Here is a 23,468-nt window from a genome sequence, read left to right as displayed (position 1 = left end):
CACATGCCAAAGACTTGCAGGTTGATAGGTTAATTGGCCATTATAAAAAAAAAATTGCCCCTAGTATAGGTAGGTGGTAGGAATATGGGATTAGTGTAGGATTAGTATAAATGGGTGGTTGATGGTCGGCACAGACTTGGTGGGCCGAAGGGCCTGTTTCAGTGCTGTATCTCTAAACTAAACAATGACTGCATTTGCTGAAAACGCTACCGCTAGGGGGCGCTGTTGTGGCATATGCGCAAATGCAGCATGTGCCACTAAAACGTCACAGTCTGCGACTTTAGGCAGCTGCCAGGACTAAAGATGGCACGGCTCAAATAATCACACGGAGGCAACGTAACAAACACATGTCAGCACACAATGGCGGAGTGAGAGAGCGAACGAGCTGGCCGGGGTGCGGGCTGGGGAGGGAGGGGGGGGTAGGGAGCAGGCCAGGGAGGGGCGGGCCAGGGAGGGAGTGGGGGTTGGGGAAGCGGGCCGGGGAGGGGTGGGGAGAGGGCCGGGGAGTGGGGTGGGGAGGGAGCGTGGGGGAGGGTAGCGGGCTGGGGAGGGGAGGGGGGTGGGTAGCGGGCTGGGGAGGGGAGCGGGCCGGGGAAGGAGTGGGGGGTGGGGAGTGGGCCGGAGTGGGGGGGGGGAGCAGGCTGGGGAGGGGAGGGGAGGGGGGGAGCGTAGCGGGCCTGGTAGGAAGGGAGCAGTCGGCGAGCGAATGGCCCGGTGACGGAGAGAAGCGGAGCGGCCGGAGACTGGGGCGGGGGGGGGGGGGGAGGTTTTCTACACATGCGCCATAAATTTGCAACGGCAAAAGACTTACCAAACTTACCCGAACCCGGCGACACCAAGGTTTTCGGCCGCTCGCTCCCCACGGCGCTCTACGGCCTCTCGCTTCCGGCCCTCTCCATCCAGCCGTTCCCTCCAGCCGCTTTCTCCCCTACTTCTCAACTGTACTTCAGGCATTGCAGCTCTCTGGTCCCTGCCTTTTGCATCCCTCTCTTCAGGAACTTCTGAATTTAACTCCCTCCCACTACCTCTCCACACCCCCTCTCTACCTTCCCCCACCTCCCCCCTCTGCCCCCCCCCAACCTCCCCCCTCCCTCCTCCCCCCTCCTGCCCCCCCTTCCCCCCTCCCCCTCCCTCCCTCTTCCCCTCTTCCCCCTCACTCCTTCACATCCCCCCTCCCTCTTCCCTCTCTCCCCCCACCCCCTCATAACCCCCTCCCCCGCCCCAAGGACCACACCACAGTTGAATATCTGAAGTGCAGTTGCAAAGTCGGGAAAATAACATCAAAAACCTCAACAATTCCAGGTTTAATTATTGAGAAATTTTATTTCAGTGCATTAAACATTCAAGGCACTGCTGTGCATAGATACATGAGTGTTGTGTTGCCAGCATTCCCATGAGACAGACAGGCTGAGTCTCTGCTATGCAGAACTAAAGAGATTGTTCCTGGACAGCCTTGTGGTGAATGAACGCGTGGCTCTCTATTCCACTATTGTATTGTCCATGTGAAGAAGGCAAAGTCACAAGAGTCTGAGCTCAGTCTATTCTTGGTGAATGTTCCCCAAACGCATCCCAATGTGCGCTCCCACTTCATCCATAAATGCAAGGTTCCTTTCCGTATCGTGACAAGCTCCGCAGCATGATCCAGTTGCCTTCGTTGCTTGAATTTTGACCTTAAGTCTCAAGGATTGTTTTCTCAAGGGTATGTTTTACGTGAAAAGAAATAAGGAAAGAACATCAGTGTCAGAGCTTCCCTCCTCCAATGAAATTACTGTTGAGCATGCTTTATGTTCTGTAGTAAAGGCATGTACTGATAACACCGCCAATGAATCACTTAGTACCCAACTCAGCTGTAGAAGTCAGGATGATGTTACTGCCCCTATCTCATGATGGTTCAATGCTGCTCTCAGGGAAAACATGAATGATGTGAGGGTGCAGGAAAACGAATCACATTTCTTTTGGACTATGAACATAAAGCAGGCCATTTAGCTCAGCTGCTCCCTGCTAGTGGTTATGCTACTCGTGCGCCTTCCCATCCGCTCCCATTTAATCCTGCCTACTACTATCAGCATCACCTTCCATTTCTTTCGCTCTTATCTACCTTTGCCTTCAAGCAACATTGAGGATGGAGAACGGTGTGGCTGCACTCCCACCTCACCAGTTGTGTACTCAGCAAGAGCATTCACATTTGTGCTACCACTGGACACGGCATGCTTGTCTCTTTCTGAATGTTCCCCAAGTGCTTGACCGCTTTGGATGCCCTCTTTCCTTGACAGGCAGCAGCTGGCAATTGCGAAGTCTCTCAAGGCTCTGCATGGTTGTTTCGAGGGCGGATGGGGAAACATGTGGCTGTGTGTCCATGTGCATGGCTCTAATGGGTGCAGGAACAGAGCAACTTACAACAGGGACTGGAGCACATGTACTGCCTGCACACGGCCCCAGACAATGGAAAGGATTTTAGTGCAGTGCAGTGGACTGGAGCACATGCAGTGTCCCAGACAATAGAAATGTTTTCAGAGCAGCTTACAACAGGGACAGGAGCACATGCAGTGTCCCAGACAATAGAAATGTTTTCAGAGCAACTTACAACAGCAGAGCAACTTACTTTGGAGCAAGCTCCTCTTTCTAATAAAAATGAAGCAGACTGAAATCTCCAAAACGACTAAATAATTTCAATAAAATGCCCGACGAAACCTCTCCTCCTTCCACTTTCAGAAACTCGCGCCGAAGCTTTGATGCATGCGTGAATACCCGTTGACTTTGCATAAAGCGCATGCGCAGAGGTCGACCAGGCGCGTTGCCCGAAGAAGCACACGTCACGCGATGACATCATCGGCGCATGCGCTAACCAGTCCTGGCAATCCGGAACGCAGCACATGTGCAGAGAGCAGGAGACCGTCTGCACATGTGCGCACCGCGGCGCAGCCTGATGACATCAGTGGCAGGCTGCGTTGTCAGGAATCACTTTGTTAACCAATTTGTTGGAGTTCTTTGCAGGAGTGACATGTGCTGTGGATAAAGGGGAGCCCGTTGTCATACTGTGCTTGGATTTCCAGAAGGCATTTGACAAGGTGCCACATAAAAGGTTGTTGCGCAAAGTGGAAGCTCGTGGTGTAGCAGTGTAACATAATAGCATGGATAGAAAATTGGCTGACTGGCAGAAAACAGAGAGTATGCATAAATGGGTACTTTTCTGATTGGCAGTGTGTGACGAGTGGAGTCCCGCAGGGGTCTGTGCTGGGGCCTCAACTTTTTACAATTTATATCAATGACTTCGATGAGGGGAGCTTGTTTTCACTGGAGTTTAGAAAAGTGAGGGGAAATTTGATAGAAGTTTATAAGATCCTGAACGGTCTTGACAAGGTGGATGTGGAAAGGATGTTTCCTCTTGTGGGTGAGTCTAGAACGAGGGGGCACTGTTTTAAAATTAGGGGTTGCCGATTTAGGACAGGGATGAGGAGAAATTTTTTTCTCTGAAGGTTGTGCGACCTTGGAACTCTCTGCCTCAGAAGGTGGTGGAGGCGGGGTCATTGAATATTTTTAAGGCGGAGGTAGATAGATTCTTGTTAGGCACAGGAATCGAGGGTTATCGGGGGTAGATGGAAGTGTGGAATTCGAAACACAAACAGATCAGCCATGATATTGAATGGCGGAGCAGGCTCGAGGGGTCGAGTGGCCTACTTCTGCTGTTAATACATATGTTCACGTTCAGCTTGGGATCTCTGTTCGGCTGTCAATTAATAACCGTGAAAAGACATAATAGCACTGGATTGGACCCCTTTGATCATTGCCATGCAAAGACATAGCTTGTCTGTATCTAATTCCGTTAATTTATAATGGAGGGATCAACCTATTTAAAATAGTGGACAGAGTTAATCTTGTCCGTGCTACTCTTTGAAAAGTCTAATTTCAAAGCAGTAATGGTCCCTCTGAGCAATTGCAAATTAAGCTTCCCCTTAACTCCCTCTATTTCTGTATCTTCCCTTTGATTATCCGTCTTGCTTTAATTCAGCAGCATTGTTCTAGCAGCAAGTGAAATGCGATTGAGTCCTTGCAACCATTAACTAACCAAAAGAACCCTAACATTATCGTGAATGAGATAATTTTCCATCTGAGTAACATATTGCATTAATAATTCAAAGTCGGCAAATAGTCTGGAGTTAATGTCTCTAAAAAACAGTTTACTTCCTTTTCCTTAGGTCACAAGCACTGGGTATTGAGCATAGCCTGGTCTCCCGATGGGAAGAAGTTGGCTTCTGGATGCAAGAATAGTCAGGTACTTAAATCTTTTTTTTAAAAAAAGCACCAGTTCAATGTTTGTCAATATTTAGTAAAGTGTCAACAAGTGTTAAGATTTTTTCTGCTCATTAATTATCTTTTTACACTCAAATGTCCCACCACTCCCAGCAACCTGCCATATAGAAGTGGGACAAGATGCTATTAAAATATGGGAGGGAGATTTTTTATTAAAACATTGTGCGTTTTAACATAGTGCCATTACAGTTTATGTTTTTCTTGAACACCCTTAGTAGAACAGCTGGATGTTGAACAATTTGACTTGTCAAATGTAGCCTGAACATGCTAACTGGAGTCTGGGGGGGTATTTAAGGCAGGTCATTTTCCAATCATCACCAAGTGTGTGTACTTTTTTTTTAAAGTCGTATGTGTTGCTGGGTAAAGTTCATGTTGTAATTTCAGATACTCCTGTGGGACCCCAGCACAGGCAAGCAAATTGGAAAGGTTCTAACAGGACACTCTAAATGGATTACATATCTCTGCTGGGAACCGCTTCATATGTGAGTGAATGATTCATAAAAGTCTAAGGCCAGTGACAAAATATAGTCATCCTGTTGATAGCGGTTTTAATTTTATTAGCCAACAGCATTAGAACATCTTCCTCTAAACAGAGCTAGGCACTGAGGCTCAGTGACGAAAGTGTTTTATTTACGTAGAATTACATAGGAGGTACAACAAAGAAACAGGTCATTTGGTCCAGCTTCTGTGCAAGTGCTGATGCTCCACATGAGCCTCCTCCCACCCTATTTCATCTCACCCGATCAGCATATCCTTCTATTTCTTTCTCCCTTGTGTTTGTCTAGCTTCCCCTTAAATGCATCCGTGCTATTTGCCTCAACTACTCGTCGTGGTAGCAAGTTCCATATTCTGATCACTCTCTGGGCAAATAAGTTTCTCCTGAATTCCCTATTGAATTTATTCGTGACCACTGTCTTATATTTATGTCCTTAGTTGTGGTCTCCCCTAAAAGAAGAAAAATCTCTCTGTCTACCCTGTCAAACCCCTTCATAATTTTAAAAATCTCTATCAGGTCACCCCTCTGCTTTCTCTTTTCCAGAGAAAAGAACCTTCAGCCTGTTCAGTCTTTCAGGCATTGTTTCTGGAACGTTACAGCAGTGACTACACTTCAAAAGTACCTCATTGGCTGTAAAGTGCTTTGGGAAGTCCTGAGGTCATGAAAGGCACTACATAAAAGCAAGTTTGTTTTTCCCTGGTGTCTGGTTTACCCAGGTCAGACTAACAGCTGAGGTCTTCCCCAGATTATTTACCGACAGGTTATTTTGTTAAGTTCAGGAGAATATTTGGGAAATTGTGACTTGGGTCATGGACTCTCACCTACTATCTCAAGTCACTCATCAGAATAACTGCTGTTTTGTCTCAATGACCAGGTTGCCCAGCAGAGTATATCAACACCAAAAGCTGCTTTTTAACAAAGTTACAATTACAAAATACATGGGAAAATTTCCCCCAGGACCATTTTGACATATTTGCGAGTCTTGACCTTGTCATCTGACTGAGAACTTACGGTTTTTGGGTCATGAGTTCAGACTTTGGCCTCTCTTTACTCCATGATACGCAACAAATAGAATGCTTTTGAAATTCTAACAACAAATAGCATTTGGTGTCTTTTGTTGAAGTCTTGTGTTCCAGCTACAACAACAAGCAATGTCCTACAACATTGTAAAAATGTCCCAAGGTGGCTTCACACTGACGATTATCAAACACAATTTGACACTGAGCCGCATTAGGAGATATCAGGACAGGTGACCAAAAAAAGTTGGTCAGAGAGTTAGGTTTTAAGGAGTGTCTTAGAAGAGAGAGAGAGAGAGAGAGATATGAAGTTTCGGGAGGAAGTTCCTGAGCTTGAGACCTAAGCAGCTGGAAGCATGGCCATCCATGGAGAGATGAAAATTGGGGATGTGCAAGAGGCAGAGGAACGCCGAAATCTCGGAGGGTTGTTGGGCCAGAGGAGGTTACAGAGGTAGGGAGGGGGCGAGGCCATGGAGGGATTTGAAAACAAGGATTGCGTTTTAAGTGATGAAGTACTGATATAAACAACGGGTGGTTTTGTGGGCTATGGAATGGAGAGGAACACAAAGAAATTCAGCCCAGGGTATCAGTGAGAGCAGGATGAGCAACAATACTAATCAAATAAATTGAAGGTGCGTTTTGAGGATTTTAACTTTATAGAGGATTCGTTAGTTGATTGAATTAAAGATGGTGGGTGGCATTGAGTGTGAAGTTGGTGAAACAAAGTAAAGTGCTGTTAGTGTGTTTGGGCACCATTATATGGTATATACGTTCTGCAAGGTGGGTTAGTCCCCAAGCACGTGCTGTCAGAGTGAGCTGTGGTACGAAAGGAGTTACAGGGAAATATCCAAAAGAAAGAACGAGCTTGCGTTAATAATGCGCTTCAACATGTCCTCAGCGCTTTACAACCAATTAAATAGTTTTGGCGTCTAGCCACCGTTGTAAGATAGGGAGATATGGAAACCAATTTGTGCAAGGCACAACCGTGACCGGATAATCTGTGTAGATGATGTTGGTTGAGGGAAAAATGTTGGCCGAAGGCTATGGGAGAACTTACTTGTTCTGATTAAGTTGGTGAAGTGGGATCATGTGAGCATGCATGCAGGGCTTGGTTTAATGTCTTATTGGAAAGTACTGCACTGAAGCACCAGCCTAGATTTATGTGTTTGCAGTCCTTGAGCCCACAACCTTTTGATTCAGAGGCGATATAGTGATACCAACTAACACTTAAGAGTGGTTGATTGCTTCCTTGCAGCAGAGATTTGGGAAGAGGTTGCTTCCCTTCCATCTGCTTTTGCAGGTGAGTGCTAATGCATTATGTAGTGGGAGTGGAGAGTGGGTCAGAGCTATTGGAGGATGCATGAGCATTGCTTCTGGTTTATGAACCAGCGATTCACTGACCTTTGCTTACGTGTCAGAGGACACAAGTTTGTTGCATTCAGAGCGGTATACAATCTTCTTGTACTGCTCCACACCATATATTCTATTATTACCAAACATGCCTAAAATGTTTTATTTATATACAAAGGACAAACTGGATTGGTGTTCGGAATGGGGAGTGGGTTTGCTAAGGTTGCAGCGAGCTCAATGCATAGGGCTCTTAACTTTCTCGTTCTCATTTGCTATGATGGCATTTATCTTTCTGAGTTCATGCTAATTAAGGCTAGAATTTTGCTTTGTAATGGAGTACTCTCTCTTCTTCCACACGGCCAGAAATCCACAGTGTCGTTACCTGGCCAGCGCATCCAAAGATTGCAGTATCCGGATATGGGACACGGTGCAGGGATGTTGTGATAAAATCCTGACGGGGCACATGCAATCAGTAACCTGCGTAAAATGGGGTGGCGATGGTCTCATCTTTTCCTCATCGCAGGACAGGACTATAAAAGTGTGGAGGGCCCAAGATGTGAGTAGGAATCACTTTTCTAAGCGACAAGTCTGAAATGTAGGAGACCAGGGTGAAAGGGGTAGTGGTCTTGTTGGTATTGGGTGGGGAGGGTTAGAGGGGTGTAGATGGGTAATAAATTGGAGTGTGTGATGTTGATTGCAGGAGAGATGATGTGTATTCCTGTGCCGTCTTTCACACTGCCGAGCCCTTGTACAGTTTCCGGAGTTCAAAGTGAGAACAAGCTATCAACTGGAATCATTGGGATCCCACATATCCTGTGCAGGAATTCGGTGCAACAGTAAATAGCCGGAAGCAATAATGTCCTTTGCTGGTAGAATCAGACTTTCCAATGGGTGACCACTTTGATGCTTAAAATTCAACATTTGGAGAAAGTGTGTGAGGAGGCTGAAATACTCGGACCTCATTGTGTGGCAACCAGTTTTTACATAGAATTACATAGAAGTTTCCATTCAGAAACAGGCCATTTGGCCCAGATGGTCCATGCTGGTGTTTATGCTCCACACAAACCTCCTCCCACCCTACTTCATCTCACCCTATCAGGATATCCTTCTATTCCTTTCTCCTTCATGCGCTTATCTATTTTCCCTTTTTAAATACAATTCACTTCAATTATTCCCTGTGACAGCGAGTTCCACATCCTCAACACTCTTTAGTTAAAGAAGCTTTGCTTGAATTCCTTTTTGGAATTATTGATTACTATCTTATATTTTTGTTCTCTAGTTTTGGGCTTCCCACAAGTGGAAATATTTTCCATATAACTACCGTATTAAGCCCCTTCATAATGTTTAATATCTTTATTAGGTCAATTTTTGGCCATGCATTCACTTTAAGGTGAATTTCCACAGATGCATTGTCAGGGCAACAACCTGGGTTCTTTAGTGTCATTTCAGACCATTTTCAAAATGCTTCATTTGGTTTGTGGGTCAACACTTCAGGAGTTGGGGATCAGAGTGTTGTGTGTTGAAATGGTATAAGGAAAACATTTGTACACAGACTGTTTAAGTACACAACGTGATATAGATTAGACACATGACCTTGTGAATATGCTGCACTGTATATTAAGGTCTTTGTAATTCTTTTTTGTTTGTTTCTATAAGAAATATACTGAGACCAGTTTGGTAACTGTTTCTATGGTCTGTTTTCAGGGGGTCATGTGTAGAACACTCCAGGGTCATGCACACTGGGTAAATACAATGGCACTCAGCACAGATTACGTACTGCGAACTGGAGCTTTCGAACCAGCCGAAGCCACATTTGTTCCCCAGGACAAGAATGATTCTTGTAGGTGATCTCGCTGCTTTACCTCGGCATGTTTTCTTTGCTAATATTTAATTCAGATTTATGCCAAAAGAGAAACTCCTCTATTTACACATTCCTAACATTCCACAATGCTGGGATTTAGCTGTGAACCAACATATCCTTCACATTCCAAACTATCACAGGACGAGTCAGTCATTGATCTGGAGCCTGAAATTTACAGAATTACAGCTGTGTTGTAAATGTATTCAGCGGTTTACAACTGCACTGACGTGTTAATGTAGATTATGTGCTTCAGACTGAGGAGTGGGGCTTGAACCGACAGCCGTCTGTCTCTGTTGGATTTATTGTTGACTGACTGTTATTTATGGCCTCTGGTCTTGGTTTCCCCTACAAGTGGAAACATAATTTCTATGTCTATCCTATCAAACTCTTCCATAATTTTAAACACCTCTGGTAGACCTTCTGCTTTCTAGAGATAACAGCCCCAACATGTTCAGCTCGTCCTGGTAGTTAGTTCTCAGTTCTGGTATTGTCCATGTAGATTATTTTTTCGCCTTCTCCAGTGCATCTATATCCTTTTTGATCATGGAGATGAGATGGATGTTTGGTGCTTGCCTTGTCTTCAGTTTCTGATATGTGCCCAGACTGCTGCGGGGAAACCCGTGATTGCGGAGCTGATTTTACATCGACCCTGTTTCATTCAGAAGTCCCGAGAGCCTGGTGGGCTCGCTGCTAAATCCGACTCCCTTATCCGTGGTGACTGACCCATCCTAATTCAGACTAAGTTCTGTTCACCCATCACCCCTGTGCTTGCTGACCTCCATTGGCTCCCAGTCTGGCAACACCCTTGATTTTAAATCCCTCCATGGCTCTTGCCTCTCCCTATCTCTGTAACCTTCTCCAGCAGCTAGACAACCCTCTGAGATCTCTGCGCTCCTCCTATTTTCATTGCTCCACTATTGGTGGCTGTGCCTTCAGCTGCTCAAGCTCTGAAATCTGGAATTCCCTTTCCTTCTGAAAACCCTTCTCCTTGCTGCCTTCCTTTTAAGGCACTTCTTGAACTGAGCTTTTGGTCACCAGTCCTAATATCTCCTTATGTAGCTCTGTGGCAAATTTTGTTAGGCTCTTCACAGGAGTGTTATCAATTACATTAAAGGAGCTGTTGTTGAGCCAGCGTTGGCTTGTATAAGAAGCAGGAGCCTCTCCCCCCTCCCCCACTCCACAAGTTCTAAATATAACCCAGCTTAGTCATATCATGCAGGGAACTAGAAAACAATGTGAGTGGGAGGCCTCTTCCCTGCATGTTAGCACAATTAAAATGTTTTTAAATGAATTTGAGGAGCTGCAATGTAGCTCAGTGTGCGGCAGTTAATTGGGTAAAGATCTATTGATGAAACTACTGGAGCCTTCCCTTCTCATTTTCTCCTAACCATTTATTTTGCAGTGGAGGAACTGAAGCAAAAAGCTTTGCAGAGATATGAGCAAACCAGGGTAAGGGAACAGCAGAATAAAAGTTCAAAGCTATTGATTTTTAAGACCTGCTGTGGGTGCCCCATGACATTTAATTTACATTTGATAAGGTTCAGCACAAGAGGTTCTCAGCAAAAATGAAAGGAATCAGAAGTAGCCTTGAAATGCAGGTTGGTAATGAGTGGGGGTGGTGGTGGTAGGAGATAAATGATGTACTCTGGTGGGATGTGACATGTGATGGTTCTCAGGGATCTGTACTGATGCCTCAGCTTTTTACCATATAGTAATGAAGGAATAGAGAATTGAATGTCCAAGATTGCAGATGACACTAAGTTCAGAGGCACAGTAAGCTGTGTTGATGACATCAGAAAGTTACAAAGGGACATGGACGGATTAAGACAGTGGACAAGTCTGTGGCAGATGGAGTTGAATGTTGGGACAGTGTGAGACAAACCAGGACATTCTGGTAATGGTGACAGATTAAGAGCTGTGGAGAAACAGAGATTTGGATATCCAAGGGGAGGCAGCTGAAGCCAGCGACCCAGCACCTACCCTGCGCCCGGAAACCTCTCCTCCACAGACAGAATCAATGGAGGAGGAGGCAGCAGATGGACAAACAGGTCAGTGGCAAGTGGTACAAAGGAAAACCACAAAGAAAAAACCTCCAAAAGCGGAACAGGCCACCACCCAAACCAGTGGTAAGAGGAGGCTACCGTCTGAGACAGACTACAGCAGCTCCTCTTCAGTGGACAAGGAAGTGCCGGAACGACGGCACCTTCAAAAGAGGCGGCAGAACCCAAAGGAGCTGCAAGATAAAGCCCCCTGGGCACTGGAAGCTGTGATGGGCCCAGCGCGCCCCAAACCCAAAGCGCCAAACCTAGCGACATGCCCAGCGCATCCCAGCTCCGGGACAGGTCTGGCGCACCCCAGCTCCGGGACACCGAGAGCAACGACACGTCTGGCGCACCCAGGCTCCGGGAAGCCAGGAGCAGTGATGTTTTCGAGGAAGAACAGAGGGGAACAGCAGAGGACTACCCAATCCTTGCTCCCTACAAGCCCCCCCACCGCCCGATGTCACCCCAGCGGAGCAAATCCTGCATGGAAAACCAGGAGGAGTTTCTGAGCCCAACGATCATGAAACAACTTGCGTACACTATGGGTATGCAGGAACATCCCGAAGGACTGGGGCTAGCAAGGACAAATTGTATGGGAAGCAACGACTAACTTTAAAAAATGGGTATAAGGATTGCTTCAATTAATGTGTGTAGCATTAAATCCACTACACGATGTGTTTCAACCTTGGATTACCTCGCCATGGTCAAAGCCGACCGACTGTTTCTGCAGGAGTGTGGAATACCACACCTCAGCACCTACAGGCAGTGGTCGCGATGGTGGTCTCACGGGCCATTGATCTGGTCAGGGGGGTAATGATTCCCGTTCCTCCGGTCTGGGTATTCTGCTGCGGGGAGGTAACTTCACCATTTCCACAGTTAAGGAGGTGGTGGGCGGTCGCCTCCTCGTAGCAGATGTAATGTATAACAATGCTCCGCTCCGGTTGATCGACGTGTACGCCCCAGTTCAATGCAGCGAGTGGCTGACCGTCTTCCAGCAGCTCCCACTGCTGCCGGCGACGTCCAGACCAGTCATCCTAGGTGGTGACTTCAACTGCATCATTGATGCAGCTGGACGATCCGGCAGTGACGACAGCAAACTGGACGCTACGTCCAGATTCCTAATAGAAACAGTAAAAGATGCCAAACTGCACGATGTCTTCAGCAAACCTGCAGACGGAGCGCAGCGCAGATACACCTGGTCAAGATCGGACGGGTCTGCCCGTTCCAGGACTGCCTTCCTGTTTGTGTCCCGAGCTGTCACGGTCAGATCCACTGACAGCAAGCCGGTGTTCTTCTCCGATCATTGCCTCTTACTGGCCGACTGTCACTTACAGGACGACCAGCAGGTTGGCAGGGGGACATGGAAGCTCATTGCTACACTGCTAACCCCAGAGAACGTTGAGGAACTCAAAAGGGATTACAAAGGTTGGAGGACCGTGAAACCCCTCTTTGAGTCTCCAGTTCACTGGTGGGAGGTGATCAAGGAGAACATCAAGAGGTTCTTTATCTTCAGAGGTGTTCAGAGGGCGAGAGAGAGACAGAGGGAAATGTCCCGACTCCAGAAAAGTATGCATAATCTGCTCCAGCTGCAGTCGATGGGGGTCGAGGTCAAGGAGGATCTCCATGAGGTGAAGAGTCAGCAGGCCTCGCTCTTTGCCACGGAGGCCTCCAAGATCATCTTCCGGTCCAGAGTCCGCTCTATTGAGCAGGATGAGACGTGCTCGCGTTACTTCTTCCAAAAGGTACACAGAGAGAGTTCTGTTATCTGCAGCCTGAAGGGAGAGGATGGCTCGGTAACGTCTTCGCAGTCCGACATACTAAGGATCAGCAAACCCTTTTATGCTGGGCTGTATGACGCAAAGCCCACAGACAGCAGAGCCTCCCAGTCCTTCCTGTCGTCTATCACAGAGGTCATAGATGACAGCAGGAGGGAGAGACTGGACAAGCCGCTAACTCTGGATGAGCTGACTAAGGCCGTCAAGTCTTCGAGACGAAGCAATGGCTTACCGGTTGAGTTGTATTCGGCCCTGTGGGACTGGGTCGGCCCGGACCTGCTGGAAGTATACGAGAGTATGCTTCTGGCCGGCAGCATGTCCGAATCCATGAGGAAAGGCATCATCACCCTCATCTACAAGCGGAAGGGGGAGAGGGCAGAAATCAGAACTTGGTGGCCCATCTCACTGCTTAATGCTGACTACAAGATTCTGTCCAAAGTCATAGCCAGTCGCGTCAAATCGCTCTGGAGCTGTTGATTCACCCTGATCAGAGCTGTACTATACCCGGCACGAAGATCTCCGATAGTCTCGCGCTACTCAGGGATACGATCGCCAATGTACGGTACAGGAGGGTAGACACCTGCCTCATCAGCCTGGACCAGGAGAAGGCTTTTGACAGGATATCACACACCTACATGATGGACGTGCTCTCCAAAATGGGGTTTGGGGATGGAATCTGCAATTGGATCAAACTGCTCTGCACAAACATCAGTAGCGCAGTCCCAATCAATGGGTAAGAATCAGAATGTTTCCCAATCCAATCTGGAGTCAGACAGGGCTGTCCTCTCTCCCCTGTCTTGTTTGTTTGCTGTAATGAACCCTTTGCTGAGTCTATTAGGAAGGATGCGAGCATAAGAGGGGTGACAATCCCAGGCAGTGGAGGCACTCAGGTTAAAACTTCCCTGTACATGGATGACGTCGCCGTTTTCTGCTCGGATCCGCTGTCCGTGTGCAGACTGATGAGCATCTGCAACCAGTTCGAACTGGCTTCGGGAGCCAAAGTTAACCACGGCAAGAGCAAGGACATGTTCTTTGGAAACGGGGCTGACTGATCCTTTGTCCCCTTCACCGTTCAGTCAGACTACCTGAAGGTGCTGGGGATATGGTTCGAAAGGGTCGGGGCGTGCACCAAAACCTGGAAGGAGCGAGTAGCCAGGATACACCATAAGCTGAGCATGTGGAAGCAGCGATCTCTCTCCATTATGGGCAAGAACCTGGTCATCAGGTGCGAGGCGCTCACATTGTTGTTGCACGTGGCGCAGGTCTGGCCCATACCCCACTCCTGTGCGGTGGCGGTCACCCGAGCCATTTTCTGCTTCATCTGGGGATCCAAAATGGACCGGGTCCGGAGGGACATGATGTTCAAACCTCTGGATAAGGGTGGGAAAAATGTACCCAACGTCGCCCTCATCCTGTTGACCACCTTCGTGTGCGGCTGCATCAAGCTGTGTGTTGACCTCCAGTACGCAAACTCCAAGTGCCACTGCGTGCTGAGGTTCTATCTGTCCCCGGTGTTACGAAGGATGGGCCTGGTCACATTGCCGTGGAATGCTCCATGCAGTTGGACTGTGCCGTACCACCTATCCTTCATGGAAATGTTTCTGCGGGAAAACACCTTTGACCACCGATCCATCAGGCAGTGGTCTGCACGGAATGTCCTCAAGGCCCTACGGGAAAAGGAGATGGTGGATCCTGTCGGATGGTTCCCCGAGCAGGCTGCCAAAGTCATTTGGCGGAATGTCTCATCACCAGAACTTTCAAACAAGCACCAAGATGTAGCTTGGCTGGTGGTGAGAAGAGCCCTCCCCATCAGATCCTTCCTGCACGCCCGAAGTCTCGCCCCCTCCGCACAATGCCCTCGAGGTGGCTGTGGTGGGGAAGAGACAGTTGCCCACCTCCTTCTGGAATGTGTCTTTGCAAAGCAGGTGTGGAAAGAGATGCAGTGGTTTTTGTCGAGGTTCATCCCAAGCAGCTCTGTAACACAGGGGTCTGTGCTCTCCGGGCTGTTCCCAGGAGCGCACACCGAGATAAACATCAACTACTACTGGATGACCATCAATTCGGTGAAAGACGCCCTTTGGTCTGCCCGAAACCTGCTGGTCTTCCAGTGCAAAGAGTTGTCCACGACCGAATGTTGCAGACTGGCACATTCCAAGGTCCAGGACTACGTGCTGAGGGACGCACTAAAGCTGGGGCAGCCGCAGCAAAGGCTCAATGGGGAAAGACCACTGTGTAAGGCCCCCTACCAAGCTGAACTGAGGGGCTGGATCCATGGAAAACCTCTCGAACTGTATCTGGAAAATTTTTTGTTTGCTGAAAAATGAAATGGAAGGGTTGTGAGGCAACTGACTCCTGTATTGAAGGAAACTGATGTCCTTTGCACTGTTTGTATTTTTTGACTTAGTGCTGTTTGGAACTGTTTTGTAATGTATTTTTTTTGCAGATTTTTATGAATGAAGTATATTTTGGAAATTTAAAAAAAAAAGGTTTTCGGTATCCAGATAGAGAAAATGCTAAACGCTTGCACGCAGGTACCAAAAATAATCAAAAAGGCTAATGGAATATTGGCCTTTATCTCAAGGGGGCTGGAATACAAAGGGTTGGAAGTTACGTCACAGTTGTATGAAGCTCTGGTGTGACCGCAGCTGGAGTATTGTGTTCACACCTCAGCAACAATATCGGCCTTGATTCACCAGAATGATACCAGTGCTTAAAGAGTTCAAATTATGGCGACAGATTGCATAAACCTGGCTTATCTTCCCTTAGATATGGAGAAACTCTTCTGCTCTGATGGGGACTTAAGAACAAGGAGACACAATCATAAAATGAGAGCTAGGCCATTTATGAGTGAAATCAGGAATAACTTATTCACACAATGGGTGGTAGAAATCTGGTATTCTCTTCCCCAATAGGGACTGGATGCTGGGTCAATCAAAATTCAAGACTGAGTTTTATTCTGTAAGGGTGTCAAAGATAGTGTGTATAAATGGTGGGTTTGGATTTAAGATACATCAGCTATGATCTAATTGAATAGTGGAACAGGCTGGAGAGGCTGAATAGCCTATTCCTGTGTTCCTACATTACAGCAGTGACTAGACTTCAAAAGTATTTCATTGGCTGTGAAGCACTTTGGGATGTGCTGAGGTTGTGAAAGGTGCTATATAAATGCAAATTCTTTTATTCCACCTGAGTGAGCTGAACTGTTGCATGTTGAGATTAATCATGCTGTCCTTTAGAGTGATGCGTCAGGACTTGTTTCCCTGCAGTTCCTTCCTCCTGGAACAGTCCAATCCCAGCCATTGTTTGTCCTGTTGGAGTAGCACAGCCAGTAGAGTTTGGGTGCCTTCTTAAAAGGAAGTTTGTAAAGTCAATGAGTTACCGCAGACCAGGCTTGTGTGCTTGGTGGCAGACATAGGAACAGTTGTACACCATTTTTCCCTCCTTGGGTAGGGGGGTTGGCGGGTGGGAGGAAAATGGTGTGTTACCTAAGATCAAAGCCAGGGTTAGAGCCTATGCCAGAACAAACTTGTTATTGATGTCTCTATCAACAAACTGACCCGAATGTCCTATCTTTTTTTTTTCATCCTTCAGGGTCAGGGCCACGAGAGATTGGTCTCTGGGTCGGACGACTTCACACTTTTCCTTTGGACGCCTGCAGAGGATAAGAAGCCCCTGGCACGATTGACAGGCCATCAAGCTCTGATAAACGAAGTCTGCTTCTCCCCCGACACAAGGCTCATCGCCAGTGCATCGTTCGACAAATCGGTGAAACTGTGGGACGGCAGGACTGGCAAGTAAGGTTCCTAACCTGTGTCCTCAAAGAAAGAACGAACTTGCATTTCTGTAGCACCTTTCAGGGCGTCACAAAATGCTCCACAACCAATGAAGTACTTTTTGAAGTGTGGTCGCTATTGCAATGTAGGAAAGGTGGAGCCAATTTGCGCACAGCAAGCGCCCACAAACAGCAGTGTAATAATGATCTGTTTTAGTGATATTGATTGAGGGATAAATATTGGCCAGGACACCGGGGAGAAACTCTCCTGCTCCTGTTCAAAATAGCACCATGGGATCTTTTACGTTCACTTGAGAGGGCAATCGGGACCTTGGTTTAATGTCTCATCCGAAAGACATCGCCCCCGACAGTGCAGCACTCCCCCAGTACTGCACTGGGAGTCTCAGCTGTCAGAGCTCAAATCTCTAGGGTGGGGCTTGAATCAACCAGCTTGTGACTCAGAGGACAGTGAATCCCACTGAGCCAAGCTGACACTTAAACGTGGTTTGGAATTAGAAATGAGAAACCCCCACCTACTGACAGCCTATGGTATGGGGGAAGTTGTTACAATGGCAGCACACTGTTGCTGTGTGTCAACCTTCAGTGGAATGGAATTGTCAGAGACTGGTCCAAATGTCAGTGGATACCGAGCTGTTCTGTTCAGTGATGGCATCACAGTGTCCATCTCTTAGCAGAACAAATCTCCAAATACTTGGATTAATTCTGTTTAACCTTAATGTGGGGACTATGGTGCTGGTAAAAAGAATAAAAATCCAAAAAATACAAAACCTGAAAATGTTGGAAATACATAGCTAATCCCACCAGGATCTGAAAAGTTAGGTTAATATTTTGGATAGACATGTTCATGCCAATATTAATCCCTTAACTGGCATGACTAAAACAGATTATCTGGTCACTATCATATTGGTGTTTGTGGGAGCTTGCTGTGTGCAAATTGTCTGCTGCGTTTCCTACATGACAACAGTGACTGATCTTCAATAGTAGTTCATTGGCGGTAAAGCATTTTGACACAGCCTGAGTTTGTGAAATGGTAGTTTTTGTCTTATGGAAATCCTGACCAAATGATTTACAAAGAAGCAATGTGCGAGGGTTGAATTGGATGGGTTGGGTTAGCACAGCATCCCTTCATCTCTTAGATACTGATTTCAAATCCAGATGAATGAGGATGTTTCTCCCGTGCGGTGTCTCCAAGGCAAAATGACCTTTTGGCTTTCTCAAACTGTCTGGAGGCCCAGAGTCTAAAACTGCTCTCCCCTCGACATTGACTTACCAAGATAGGTCATGATGAGAGTGATTGGTGAGGGAAAAGGAAAAAATTCACTTAGGGGCAGTAGTGCTGGTCTATTGGGATTGGGTATGTAGATACATTTTAGGGGCAGAATCGAGGGATCTCTACCCTGTAGTTAGCTCAAAGATCCTCTGCGATCACTGTGCTCCTCCAGTTTTGGCATTTGTGCATCCCTGATTTTCATTGCTGCACTATTGGTGGCCGTGCCTTCAGCAACTGAGGCCTTAAACTCCAGAATTCCCTCCCTGAACCTCTCCACCTCTCTCTCCTCCTTTAAGACGCTCCTTCAAATTTATCTGTTTGACTAAGCTTTTGGTCAGCTGCCTTAATATCTCCTTATCTGCCTCAATGTTGAATTTTTATTACGTCAGAGGCAAGTTTTTGTTGTTGACAGAGGAAGCTGTTGGTTGAAATGGGTAATTAGGTAATTGTTCAATTACACAGTGCTAGCATTTTTCCATTCCAATTTTAAAATCAAGTGACCTGGGTCTTCTATTTTTTTCCGAGATATCTGGCATCTCTCAGAGGTCACGTGTCAGCAGTGTACCAGATTGCGTGGTCAGCAGACAGTCGACTGCTGGTGAGTGGCAGCAGCGACAGCACGTTGAAGGTCTGGGATGTGAAAGCACGGAAGTTGTCTGTTGACCTTCCTGGTCATGCAGATGAGGTAAGGTGTCTTCTAGTGTCTTCATTGAGCAGGAGATGTGGTTTTCCATTAAACTGAAATGATACACGGGCAGGAGTTGAAAATAAACTTCTAAAATCTTTTCAGTTGGTAAAAAGACATCAAAAAATTTTATGGATTTAAAAATTGGAACGGATGTAGGCAGTTGGGGTCATTTATTTATTTATTTTTTATTTAGAGCTACAGCACTGAAACAGGCCCTTCGGCCCACCGAGTCTGTGCCGACCAACAACCATCTATTTATACTAACCCTACAGTAATCCCATATTCCCTACCACCTACCTACACTAGGGGTAATTTACAATGGCCAATTTACCTATCACCTGCAAGTCTTTGGTGGTGGGAGGAAACCGGAGCACCCGGCGAAAACCCACGCAGACACAGGGAGAACTTGCAAACTCCGCACAGGCAGTACCCAGAATTGAACACGGGTCCCTGGAGCTGGGAGGCTGCGGTGCTAACCACTGCGCCACTGTGCTGCCCCAGCCATTACGTTAACCATGGCAGCTTCTTATTACGTAGAATTTTACAGCACAGAAATAAGCCAATTGACCCAACTGACCTATGCCTGTGTTTGTGTTCCACAAGAGCATCCACCCATCATCTCATCCTAACATGTTTAGTTTAGTTTAGTTTAGAGATACAGCACTGAAACAGGCCCTTCGGCCCACCGAGTCTGTGCCGACCATCAACCACCCATTTATACTAATCCTACACTAATCCCATATTCCCATCACATCCCCACCTGTCCCTATATATTTCCCTACCACCTACCTATACTAGGGGCAATTTATAATGACCAATTAACCTATCAACCTGCAAGTTTTGGCATGTGGGAGGAAACCGGAGCACCCAGAGGAAACCCACGCAGACACAGGGAGAACTTGCAAACTCCGCACAGGCAGTACCCAGAATCGAACCCGGGTCCCTGGAGCTGTGAGGCTGCGGTGCTAACCACTGCGCCACTGTGCCGCCACATATCCTATTCCTTTCTCCCTCATGTACTTATCTAGCTTCTGCTTAAATGCATCTATGCTAATCGCCTCAACCACTCCTTCTAGTAGCGAGTTCCACATTCTCACTGCTGTCCAACTAAAACAAATTTCTTCTGAATTCCCTCTTGGATTTATTGGTGACTGCTCAATCCTGGCCTCTTTTTCATGCCCGATTTTAATCATTCCATCATTGGTGACCGTGCCTTCAGCTCCTAGGCCCTAAACTCTAGAATTCCTTCCCTAAGTGTCTCCACCTTTCTACCTCCCTCGCTTCCTTTAGGACACTCCTTAAAGCCTAACTCTGTGACTAGGTTTTCAGTCACCTGTCCTGATATCTCCTTATGTGGCTCGGGATCATATTTTGTTTGGTAATCGCATCTGTGAAGCATCTTGGGAAGTTTTCCTGTGCTAAAGGCTTGATTGGCACCCTATCCAGCACCTTAAACATTCACTCCCTCCACCACTGATACACAGTGGCAGCAGTGTGTACCATCTGCAAGATGCACTGCAGCAACTCGCCAAGGCTCCTTTGGCAGCACCTTCCAAACCCGTGATCTCTTTCACCTAGGAAGGCAAGGGCAGCAGATGCATGAGAACACCACCACCTGCAAGTTTCCCTCGAAGCCACACACCATCCTGACATGGAACAATATTGTTGTTCCTTCATTGTCGCTGGTCAAAATCCTGGAACTCCCTTCCTAACAGCACTGTGGGTGTACCTACACCACATGGACCGCAGCGGTTCAAGAAGGCAGCTCACCACCACCTTCTTGTGAGCAATTAGGAATGGGCAATAAATGCTTGCAGGAGGAGATGGTGGTGCAGTCGTGGTAATGTTACTGAACTAGTAATCCAGAGGCCCAGGCTAATACCCCGGGGATCTGTGTTCAAATCCCACCATGGCAGCTGGTGGAATTTAAATTCAATTAACTAACAAATTCTATTAATCAATAAAAATCTGGAATTGAAAACTTGTCTCAGTAACGGTGCCATGAAACTTGATTGAACCTGTTCAGTCTTTGTGCTCACGATTGGAATGTCATCTGAGCTCTCCTTGAGTGACTTGAATTATCTGTCCTTTTCCAGCAAACTTTTAAGAGTGATGTGTATCAATCTGTCTGTGCCTGTATCCAAAAAATATTGCTGATATATTTCCAGAGATTGATGCAATTCTCTGTTAGTTTGATGCTGCTGGAACCATTCGTAATTGACCAGCCAAACTGCAGGCATTTGGCTGATAGTTTTGACAGCTGTGGAACTATACAATAAACGTATCCTTCAGAAAATAAAAATGTTTCATTTCTGTATTTTCAGGTTTACGCTGTTGATTGGAGTCCTGATGGGCAAAGAGTAGCAAGTGGTGGAAAAGACAAAGTGTTGAGAATGTAAGTAGGGAAAGGAAATGTAATTGATCTGTTGGATAGCTTGTGGGACTGAGGAAGTTAGGGAACTGGAGCTTCAAGCAAACCTTCCCCAAACTTTTTAAAAACTTCTTTCTTTAAATTTGTAAATATATTGCCACTCTCTAAAAATTTTCAAAGTCTCCTTACTCTCATCAATGAAATAAGTAGCTGAAAGTTAGTTTTAAATGATTATTATTAAATAAATAATTTAATTGTTTAATTTTTAAATTTAAGTGCAGGTTAGGCAGCATCTGTGGAGAGAGCAACAAAGTTAATGTTTCAGGCCAAAGTCTGTTCTGATGGCCTGAAAGGTTAACTCTCTGCATGTGTGTGTCTTTCTCTCCACAGGTACAACCTGACCAGTATTTTCTGAGTTTTATTTCAGATTTCCAGTATGTACAATATTTTGCTTTTAAATAATTGTTATTGGGTACACAGTCCTAATTTCTTGGATCAGGCAATGCTGGAATTGAAATACGAATGAGGAATCATAACACATATTTCAAAACAAACCACAAAAGTTCATAGCCCAGAAAAACACTGATGAGATAAGTGAAAATGGATTACAATAAGATAAGGAAAATTCCCACACATAAGTGCCAATCTTGCTTAATTGGAGAAGTCTATATGTAATGGTCCACATTTGGGACTGAGCTGGGAGTATCTCAGTGTTCAAGTCGCATTGAAGCTAATTTTGCAACAAAGTTTAAGGAGAGATAGAGAGACAAGGGTAGGTTGTGAGATCAGTAAGGGTTTAGGGTTTGAAAGAAGGGATGGAGTGGGAAAATCATTGCAAGCTGTTGGATTTCAAGTGCACCGCAGCAGAAAATAATTGGTGAGAACAGGAAATGTTCAGCAGGTTTGGCAGCATCTGTGGAGAAAGAAACAGGGTTAATGTTTCAGAAACTCTGTTTCTCTCTTTACGGATGCTGCTAGACCTGCTGAATATTTCCGGCGTTTTCTGTTCTCATTTCAGAGTTCCAGCATCCGCAGTATTTTGCTCCTACAAAATAGTATGTGTTCCCTACTCCTGATACACCAATACAATGAGTTATTGCTACAGTGACATGGGGGAGATCAGTAGGTAAAGATATACAGATGTATATATCAATAGGTAGAATTTAGGTGCATGTGTATGCCTTTTAGTACCTGGCTTTAGGGTAGCACTGAGAGATGACACTTTGGGGCAATTCAAGGACCTGTCCCTTTGGTTGAGGAACTTCCTAAGGCACCAGGAGACCCAAGATTTGGGACCATATTTAAGTTGTGAATATATAATGCAACCATCAGGAAAAGCATGATCTTGCACTGAGCAGCACTGTGTGTCCTGTGTTTTTCAGCTGGAGGTGGTGATGGCGTAGAACAGGTTCACCATTTTGAAGAGATCCCTGGTGATTTCCTGGAGTTTACCTGTGCAGACTGTGTCCCGCATTACTTTCTTTGTTGCACAAAACTTGTGTCTTTCAGTAAAGGATTGGGGGTCATTGGTTCACAGTGACTGAATAAACCAAATATTTTAATTGCATGGGACTCCAGAAGTTTTACCATTTTATTTTTGTTTTTTAAATCATTTTATTGTATGTACAGAAGCTGCTGTGAAATGAATAAAGTCTAATCCCGTGCTATAAGCTTTTGCTGCTTCAGCTTCTTCTGGGAAACCTTTTGCTTCTGAACAACATCCTCCTTTTGGTTTCGGAACAATCTGCTCCTTCTCAGTGAGGATCATCTTTTATGAGGCATGGTGAGCTCATGTACAGGCTGCGTGCCAAACTGCGTAAGCAGCATGCGATAGACAGAGCTATGCGATCCCATAACCAACGGATCAGATCTAAGCTCTGCAGTCCTGCCACATCCAGCCGTGAATGGTGGTGGACAATTAAACACTAACTGGAGGAGGTGGCTCCACAAATATCCCCATCCTCAATAATGGGGGAGCCCAGCACATCAGTGCGAAAGATAAGGCTGAAGCATTTGCAACAATCTTCAGCCAGAAGTGCCGAGTTGATCCATCGTGGCCTCCTCCTGAAGTCCTCAGCATCACAGATGCCCGACTTCAGCCAATTCGATTCACTCCGCGTGATATCAAGAAAGGACTGAAGGCACTGGATACTGCAAAAGCTATGGGCCCTGACAATATTCCGGCAATAGTACTGAAGACCTGTGCTTCGGAACTTGCGCCCCTAGCCAAGCTGTTCCAGTACAGCTACAACACTGCAATCTACCCTGCAATGTGGAAAATTGCCCAGGTATGTCCTGTACACAAGAAGCAGGACAAGTCCAACCCAGCCAATTACCGCCCCATCAGCCTACGCTCAATCATCAGTAAAGTGATGGAAGGTGTCATCAACAGTGCCATCTAGTGGCATTTGCTTAGCAATAACCTGCTCAGTGATGCTCAGTTTGGGTTCTGCCAGGGCCACTCAGCTCCTGACCTCATCACAGCCTTGGTTCAA

The 23,468-nt window shown here is 46.3% G+C and overlaps 1 protein-coding gene across 3 annotated transcripts in view; it reads left to right on the top strand.

Annotated features, from left to right (window-relative positions):
* nle1 (notchless homolog 1 (Drosophila)) overlaps positions 1-22,643 on the top strand; it is a 50,537-nt gene extending 27,894 nt beyond the window's left edge. For all 3 annotated transcript variants that reach the window (XM_068010669.1, XM_068010667.1, XM_068010668.1), the window contains exons 5-13: positions 4,197-4,273; positions 4,696-4,793; positions 7,537-7,729; positions 8,878-9,013; positions 10,437-10,483; positions 16,443-16,645; positions 18,440-18,599; positions 20,927-20,997; positions 22,356-22,643. In XM_068010669.1, coding sequence (XP_067866770.1) covers positions 4,197-4,273; positions 4,696-4,793; positions 7,537-7,729; positions 8,878-9,013; positions 10,437-10,483; positions 16,443-16,645; positions 18,440-18,599; positions 20,927-20,997; positions 22,356-22,368 — 998 coding nt within the window. In that variant the 3' untranslated portion in view covers positions 22,369-22,643. The remainder of the gene's footprint in view (positions 1-4,196; positions 4,274-4,695; positions 4,794-7,536; positions 7,730-8,877; positions 9,014-10,436; positions 10,484-16,442; positions 16,646-18,439; positions 18,600-20,926; positions 20,998-22,355) is intronic.
* The last annotated feature ends 825 nt before the right edge of the window (positions 22,644-23,468 follow it).

Source organism: Heterodontus francisci, chromosome 30, assembly GCF_036365525.1.
Source record: "Heterodontus francisci isolate sHetFra1 chromosome 30, sHetFra1.hap1, whole genome shotgun sequence".
Taxonomy (NCBI): domain Eukaryota; kingdom Metazoa; phylum Chordata; class Chondrichthyes; order Heterodontiformes; family Heterodontidae; genus Heterodontus; species Heterodontus francisci.
This window is presented reverse-complemented; position numbering and strand designations above follow the sequence as displayed.